Here is an 8936-nt window from a genome sequence, read left to right as displayed (position 1 = left end):
AGGAGGAAGAGAATAGCAAGGAGATGGAGAGTATTCCCTCTGTTATCCCTGGATGGTTTTCTGAGATGAGCCCCATGTGGCCTGGTATATGCATAAATTTTCATGGTTTTTTCCCTTTTATTTAATTTTCTGTAGATCATGTTTGTATGTGCAGTTGGATAATGTTATTTGCTAAAAATATGCATCAGCCTATGTTAAAATGAAGTACTTAGCTTCAAGTTTCAGTACAATATATTAGTTTAAGGGTAATGCTTTACAGTGTGGTTTTTTTTTATAATAATCGAGTTCGTAATCAAACCCAAAATCGTGGGAGCCATATGCCCGCAGTGGGTCAGTGTGGTATATAAAAGTTTACTTTGTTTTTGACAAATTATAGGAGAGGCACACTCCTTAAAGATAGAGAAGGTACTTTATCAAGAAAAATCTGAGTACCAGAGTGTGCTTGTATTTCAGGTATTTTAGTTACCCACAAATCACCAATATTTCCTTTTGTCTGCTTTCACATGTTATTAACATGTTCATTTGGTTTCAGTCTTCAACTTATGGCAAGGTGCTTGTCCTGGATGGAGTTATTCAGCTTACAGAGAGAGATGAATGTGCATACCAAGAAATGATTTCTCACCTTCCCCTTTGCTCGATCCAAAATCCTCGAAAGGTTGTATACCACATTATATTGCCTCATTCAGTCTAAAGTTTCATTCATGCAGTACATGCTATTTGATTTGTTTGAATGAAATGTTCTATGGTTTTCCATCTTATAATCCACATTTTGCTTAGCATCAGTCTTTCTTATGAGTAATTCGGGTTTTCTATCGTGTTCTAGTTTGGTAAATCTTAACATTCTGCCTTATCCAAATAACATTTCCTTTGTAACACTCATTAAGGAAGTCCTTTTAGTAAATTGCATCTGTCCTGTGAGGAACTTCTTCTCAGTCTAATAAATTGTCATGATAATTTAATTCTGAAGAATAATTTTGACATAATTTTGATTGATTCATCAATTTCTTTTCAGGTGTTAGTTATTGGTGGAGGGGATGGTGGTGTTTTGCGTGAGGTGTCACGTTATCCTTCCATGGAACAAATTGATATCTGTGAAATTGATAAAATGGTTGTAGATGTGAGTAAATTGAAACTGTTCTATCTCCATTTTGTCTTTCATGCTATTATTACTTTTTTTTATTTTATGAACATTCATGCTATTATTATAACATATCAACTTATAATCCATTTAATTTTTGTAGGACTCCGAGAATGCATTATTTTCTTTTAGTATCTGAAGTCATTTTTTTCTAGATTTCCTCAAATATTTTGTTTTAGTTTTAATTTCTTAATCAACAAATTTCCTCATTGGATTTTGAAATTATTCTTCCCTATAAATCTTCAGACTGTCAATACTTGTACCGAAGACAGAAACCAGTATCAGGCAAGTATTCTTATGTCGTTTGCAAAATTTAGATATGCGCAACTTGCTTTTAAAACTACAGCTAGTAGAGATGATTCAGTGATTCTCGTCCTGCCTAAGCCCTATGCCATAATAAATTAATAATACCTGCAAGCTCAGCGGTAATGAATTATTAAAACATTTAACCAATTATATATATAAATATTAGTTTAATGATTTCGAAAGTACATTCAAAAGAATTCCATTCCTGATGTTTCCATTGACATATGTAGTTATTCTTTCTTGACCTTATTGTTCTCTAAGTCATTCTCATATTAGATACATGCACATTACCTAGCTTAAGAAAAGTTTGTCTTATTGTAATTCTAAAGTTCTTTTAGTAGAATTGAAATTGAAGGCTGTATGGTGATACGAAGACTTTGCAAATATTTAAATCAAACAATGTGTATGGATATTCTAGTATTTAAATCAAACAATGTGTATGGATATTCTAGTATTAGTTTGTTATTTAATATGACATGCAAGAAAGCATCCTTGGCAAAATGATTTCTAATTATACACACTAATTCACTTTTAATGTCATTCAGATATTCATGATCACAAATATATAGACCCGCGGTTTCTAGTCATATTACACTTCATTGAGCTTATCTACAAACAAGAAAAGATAAACTTTGAGAAGCATAAGGGAAATGATGACCTTGATCCTACAGCTTGACGTAAACTGGTGAGCTGCAGATGTTACATCGAGAAAACTCAGCACCAATCCCAAATCCCCATCCTTGCATCTTTCCGTTCTCTTCTTTGTCAGAAACTGAAAAAAAAAAGATTCACTATGCCATGGGAATATACATAATCTTTTTACAGCTAAAACATTTTATTTCTTCTATACAATTACCCAAGGTTCTAATCTTGTATGATGATCATGCTATTGAATAGAGTAGGGTAACAACTGCTATTTTCAGATTTTTGCATAAGGTGTTTCTGAAAAGGCACATGCAGTCAAAGTATTGTCACAACAACTGATGCGTGACTTCTGAAAATTGAACTTCTTTTGAATGGAAAGGTTCTAAGTTTCAAGTGCAACCATCTAGCATTTGTTAACGGCTATTACACAACATTTCCAACATTGACAGGTCTCCACTGGTTGTTTTCTTCCCCTTCCCCAGGTTTCTAAGCAGTTCTTTCCTGCTTTAGCTATTGGCTTTGAGGATCCTCGGGTTAACCTGCATATTGGTGATGGTAAGTATAGAATCACATTTGAATTTCATAAATCCTCTCACAGTTAGACCGAAATTAGACGGATATTCTCAACTTGTCACAACCATTTGTTTTGAGATCCGTAAAAGGAAACTAAAAGGGCAAGGACTAATTATTTATTTTCATTTTGTGAAGTTTGGTCTATATACTGTAAGCTAACTGATATTTATTTATTACATCCATCATGGGTAGGAATACTACTCAGTTAGACCTTTGCTATTCTTGCAAAAATTTTCACACCATTGTTCAGACTCAAATAAATGGGAAATCTTCAGGTGTTCATAACTCAGGAGTATTGAGGTTTCCAAGCCATTTCACTAAATTCATTTAATCTACTTGTAGGCACTGCATTCCTGAAAAGTGTCACAGAAGGCACTTATGACGCAATTATCGTGGACTCCTCAGACCCGATAGGTAATTTTTGACTTCTTTTCTGTGACCATTTAAGTTATTTTTCATACTGCACGTTGCTTCTCTCTGAAAACTTTTACGTATTGATAGTGTTACTGCTGCTGATAATTGTATACCAACATTGTTTTGCTGTCAGGTCCAGCTCAAGAACTTTTCAAAAAACCCTTCTTTGAATCAGTTGGACGAGCTCTCCGACCTGGGGGAGTTGTTTGCACTCAGGCTGAGAGCATATGGCTCCACATGCACATAATTGAGGATATTGTCAACGTGTGTCGTCAAATATTCAAAGGCTCTATCAACTATGCATGGACCACCGTACCTACATATCCAAGGTAAATTATCTTCACATTTTCTTCCTTTCTTTCAGGTAGGAAAAACAAAATATCTTTTCATCAAATTAGGAATAGGGAACATTTTATCTTGATACCACTAGATGATTAATGCAGCGGAGTGATGGGCTTCATGCTTTGCTCTACTGAGGGACCTTTTGTGGACTTTCAGCGTCCTGTATATAACATTGAAGAGAACACTGAAAATTTCGGCAATTCTAAAGGCCCTCCAAGATTCTACAACTCAGAGGTGCATGTTATAGCAATATTTGTCACATTTCTTTTATGTCTTCTCTATGAGTTGTGTATTCTACATTTTCTTTCTTTCTTTGATTATGTGTTAACGTTTATTTTTATTTTCAGATTCATTCTGCTGCCTTTTGCCTGCCATCTTTTGCCAAGAGAGTTCTACAACCTGAAATCAACTGAGTCTTCAGAGAAGGGAGTGAACTCATTAATATACAATGAGGTTCTAAGATAAATTTGTGTGCCATTGGGAAACAGAGAAGATATCAACGTACAAGAAGTCATATTTTCTTTTTTGCATCAAGCTATGGGATTTATGGCCTCATCGCATATTTATTGGTACCTAATCTTTATCATATTTCAAAGAGGTGATCTTGGGTCTGTTTTCTGGTATTCAATCAGATATGGATGATGTAAAATAATTAACAATATCTGCTTAATCATATTCATAGCAGAAGAAAATTGAGAATGTTTTTTAATCTTGTTTTATCATAGCAGAAGAGAATGAAAAATATTCTTTCATCTTGTTAAAAGACATGCCAATACTATATGTAAATCTTTGGTCCTCCCTCCCTCCCTCTTGCTCTGTCAATCCAGACTTAGTGATTTCATCTATTTCATATATTTATATGATATATTCATCAGGACACTAGATTGATTGGGGAAAATGATATGAGCATACCTAATTTCTGTACAACTCAAATATATGTACCTCAGAAACTATTTGAAGCAGAAAGAAACAAATTACTACATACCTTATTCGTTATCTTGTGGGTTTTCTGTCATTACATGCCTGAAGGTGAGATTAATCCGACCAGTACTTGCTTTTGCTCGTTTAGGTACCGAATGTACCCAATCTCGCTGAGTATAGCCTTTCATCACCAACAAAGAGCCATGTTTCAGACTGAATGAATGCTGATCTTGGTGGCTGCTTTTTGGTCGCTTCACTGCTGGTTGTTCTGGACCTTTATTACCTGCAATCGCAACAGAAGCTAAACATTTCCCAATGTGCTAACTGTAGGATACAGAAGCTAATATAATACCAACGGTTTTCATTTTGATACATACCTTGTTGGGTTTTGATGGGTTTCCTCCTCAGCTGGAATTCTCGCTCGCATCCAAAAGACAATGATGCAATTTCAGGAGTCAGCCCATATAATTTCTCATCATCAGAATGCCAAGCAACATAGTCTGCACCGTTCTTGTACCGGTTCAAGAGCAAGCTATTAAATTTACTTCCTGAAACTGCTTCATGAACCTAACAGCGGTTAAAACATGAAAATAATAACATTACCCAACTAGAATGGCGATGAATGATGTATGGTAGAGGAACGTCACCTTATCAAAAAAAAATTTATGCAAATTGACCGTCTTACCATTGCCAATATGTCTTTAAGCACAGGGTAATCATCCCAAGAATAAGCCTGAGGTTGATACCCGCTGTATTTTAATTCTGATAGCCCTTCACTAGCAACATAGCATGTATCTCTCGGCTGCAGAGAGAGATTTGTATCTAGAAGTTGATCTCGCCACCCTTAAGGATATAATAAAAGTAAATTGATGGATAAACAGGATGAATATGTACAATCCAATATATATGGAGTTGGCTTTATAGAACCCAATTCTCAATCCTTTTGAGATGGAATATCTTGAGAAAGGTCAAGATGATATATAATAGGGTACATTACAGAAAATCCCCCTGAGGCTTGCACAACTGGCAAAATATTCCCTTAAGTTTTAAAAGTGACACTTTATACCATCATTTCCTGTTTCTAGTCAAATAATCACCTATTTATTTGATGTAATCATTAATTTTCAATGTAATAATCATATATATTCATGTGGGACTGCAGATAATGGTGACATTAGCTTTTGCATCGAAGTTAATGTTGTGGGAATTAGAAGAGGGGCAAAAATGTCACTTTTTAAACCTTAGGCATTAGGGGGATTTTATGTAAATTATCCTATATAAAAGAACAAGGAATAAAAATAGAAAACAAGTTTCTTTCAGTTCACTGGAAAATAAATCTTTCCAGCTCGAGCACACATAAAATTTGTTTGAACTGTTAGGGTACACACCAACAATAACGCCTTAAAAGAGTAAATAATAATCTAACTTATTTTCTAATGTGGAGGATCCACTTTTAATGGCAGCCACAGAGCATACGATAAGCAGATATATATACTCTAAATCAGGCTCTGATACCAGTTGTTAGGGTACACACCAATAATAACATCTCGAACGGAGACGTAATACACAAAATAAAGGCACAAAAATCAATCACAGTACTCACAGATATATATGGTTCACTCCTTCGGAACTACTCCACGGTGCAACGACAACGCTAAATTCTTTTATATCCCAAAAGAATAGATCAAAGAGAACACCTTCTCTTGATCAGATACACTCCAAGAACTCTCACAATCTCTCTCTGTGTTTTCTCTTACTCTTCTATGAGAGGAGTTATTTCTGGGATAAGTTTTTCTTAAGAGTTTAGGGTCCTATTTATAGTGTTTGGGAAACACTGTGCACTAATAAAATATTATTAGTGGGACCCGCCACTAATAATAATTAACTAGTGAGACCCGTATCATTTTTTTAAATTTCAAACAAAATGACCACCGAACTTTGATTTTTAAAGTTGGTAGGCTAACAATCAAGAAAAGCCTTCAACTATAGCAACTCATTTGCTGCATCTGCTGCAGACACGTACTCGGCTTCGGTTATCGACAAAACCACAATACCTTGTAACTTGGATCTCTAATTTATCGCTCCACCATCCAAGATGATGTAACCGCCCGTGCTCCTTCTTGAGTCTATGTCCCCTACGTAGTCTGCATCACAAAAATCCTCTAGCTGCAAATCTGTTCCGTCATACTCAAGACAACAGTCGGACGAGCATCTCAAGTAGCGTAGAAGCCACTTGACTGCACCCCAGTGTCGTTTTCCCGGATTGCTCATGAAGCGGCTCACAACTCTCACTCCTTGTGTAATATCTGACCTCGTGCACACCATCGCATACATCAAACTCCCGACGACAGATGCGTATGGTATGTTGGTCATGAACTCATGCTCTTCAGCAGTCTCTGTTGCTTGGGTCTTCGATAGCTTGAAATGATTTGCAAATGGTGAACCTACCGGTTTAGCTTTCTCCATACCGAATTTTTTAAGAATATTCTCAATGTAGGCTTTCTGAGACAACCTCAGCATCCGTGTTGATCTCTCTCTGATAATCCTCATCCCAAGAATCTGGTTTACTGGACCCAGATCCTTCATCTCGAAGCACTCGGAGAGACGCCCCTTGAGTTCCTCAATACGGGCCAAGTCGGGCCCTGCAATAAACATGTCATCAACATAAATCAAGTGTATCACATAGGATTCGCCGTATCTCTTGATGAAGCAGCAATGGTCTGTGTGCATTTAAGAAAACCGTTTTCCTCCATAAAGTTCTCGAACTTCATGTACCACTGTTGCGGAGCTTGCTTCAGGCCATACAAGCTCTTGCGCATGCGACACACGAGGCCCTCCCTGTCTCGTTCCTCGAAGCCTACTGGTTGATGCATATAGATCTCTTCCTTCAAATTTCCATGAAGGAATGTCGTCTTCACATCCATCTGTTCTAGATGGAGATCTCGAACTGTCACAATGCTCAGCACAGTCCGGATCGTGGTTAACTTGACGACGGGAGCGAAAACGTCAGAATAGTCTATCTCTGCTTTCTACTCATAGCGCTTCACTACAAGCCTCGCCTTGTAGCGTCTACGTCCATCAGCTTCATCCTTGACCCGATAAATCCACCGATTGTGAAGAGTCTTTCTCCCTCTTGGAAGCTTTACGAGCTCCCAAGTCTCATTCTTCATCAAGGACTTTATTTCTTTCTCCATGGTAGACTCCCACTCGCCCCGAGCTTTGCCGGTCTGCTGTACCTCCTCATAACTTTCTGGCTCACTATTGTCAGTCAGGAGAAGATAATTCATAATGGAAAGGTATCTCTCTGACATCCTTGGATTTCTTGGAGCTTTGCGAATTGCGATCGGCAACTCTGCTGGATCCTACTGTTGTACATTCGACACATTCTCTTGGTCTCTGTCTTCTATGTTGATAGGTATTTCACTATCGTCCTCACTATCAGCAATATCTGGGAAAAGAGGGTCCTGCAAGACGCCAAAGATACAAGACATCTGGATGATGCAACCAAGAATGATGTGAAGATGTGATTGATACTCAATCAAATCTTCAAGTGAGAGATTGTTAGCATACAAACTTTGAAAATCAAAGTTCGGTGGTCATTTTATTTGAAATTTAAAAAAATAATACGGATCCCACTAGTTAATTATTATTAGTGACGGATCCCACTAATAATATTTTATTAGTACATAGTGTTTCACAAACACTATAAATAGGGCCCTAAACTCTTAAGAAAAACTTATCCCAGAAACAACTCCTCTCATAGAAGAATAAGAGAGAAAACACAGAGAGAGATTGTGAGAGTTCTTGTCATAGAAGAATAAGAGAGAAAACACAGAGAGAGATTGTGAGAGTTCTTGGAGTGTATCTGATCAAGAGATGGTGTTCTCTTTGATCTATTCTTTCAGAGAGAGATTGTGAGAGTTCTTGGAGTGTATCTGATCAAGAGATGGTGTTCTCTTTGATCTATTCTTTTGGGATAGTTCCGAAGGAGTGAACCACATATATCTGTGAGTACGGTGATTGATTTTTGTGCCTTTATTTTGTGTAATACGTGTCCGTTCGAGGTGTTATTATTGGTTTGTACCCTAACATGAACAAGCAGTGATCTTACTGCTCATAATTGATGCAAACAACTAAAATCCTGAATAAATAAATCATAATTACAACGCTGAAATGTAGAAAACGAAAACTTGAAACTTTTAGGACACATATCTTGAAAGGGGCAATATAAGCAAAAATTGATCAAAATTGAGCTCAAATTTCTAGCCAAGAAATCAAATTTAGGCAAACCTGAAGGCAAGTTCTCCCAAAAACGTGAATCAGAGGCCGAGTCCAAGGAATCTCTTTGTCGAGATACTCGAACCACCCCCACGCTTGATCCGAGGGCACGAATCGAGGGACGTAGATGACTTCGCTGCCGTTGCCGAGGTCGATCGTCTTTTCCTTCGGTTTGGTTTCAGCATTAGGGTTAGGGTTAGGGTTTGAGAAAGCTCGAAAGATTGAAGCCATGGCGGTTGAAGAAGGAATGGGGGAAATGAGGAAAGAAATTCGAGAAAAGTGAGAAATTTCGCGCGAGAGAATATGTGAAATCAAAGGC

The 8936-nt window shown here is 37.2% G+C and overlaps 2 protein-coding genes across 4 annotated transcripts; one reads left to right on the top strand and one right to left on the bottom strand.

Annotated features, from left to right (window-relative positions):
* LOC109849120 (spermidine synthase 1-like) lies at positions 7-4170 on the top strand. 2 transcript variants are annotated; one of them, XM_020418935.1, is made up of 9 exons: positions 7-84; positions 377-453; positions 533-655; positions 1013-1117; positions 2572-2644; positions 3005-3076; positions 3210-3405; positions 3520-3652; positions 3766-4170. In XM_020418935.1, exons 1-9 carry the CDS (start codon positions 24-26, stop codon positions 3829-3831), a joined length of 906 nt encoding a protein of 301 aa, XP_020274524.1. In that variant the 5' UTR covers positions 7-23; the 3' UTR covers positions 3832-4170. The 2 variants fall into 2 exon arrangements, with proteins under 2 accessions (XP_020274524.1, XP_020274515.1); XM_020418926.1 differs by having other exon boundaries at positions 2539-2644.
* On the bottom strand, positions 1956-8905 carry LOC109849129 (DNA oxidative demethylase ALKBH2). Of its 2 annotated transcripts, none has more exons than XM_020418943.1 (5): positions 8630-8905; positions 5025-5141; positions 4717-4906; positions 4404-4640; positions 1956-2216 (listed from the first exon to the last, which is right to left on the bottom strand). In XM_020418943.1, exons 1-4 carry the CDS (start codon positions 8846-8848, stop codon positions 4405-4407), a joined length of 762 nt encoding a protein of 253 aa, XP_020274532.1. In that variant the 5' UTR covers positions 8849-8905; the 3' UTR covers positions 1956-2216; position 4404. The 2 variants fall into 2 exon arrangements, with proteins under 2 accessions (XP_020274532.1, XP_020274537.1); XM_020418948.1 differs by having other exon boundaries at positions 4404-4622.

The sequence above is a fragment of the Asparagus officinalis genome, chromosome 1, assembly GCF_001876935.1.
Source record: "Asparagus officinalis chromosome 1, Aspof.V1, whole genome shotgun sequence".
NCBI lineage: Eukaryota > Viridiplantae > Streptophyta > Magnoliopsida > Asparagales > Asparagaceae > Asparagus > Asparagus officinalis.
This window is presented reverse-complemented; position numbering and strand designations above follow the sequence as displayed.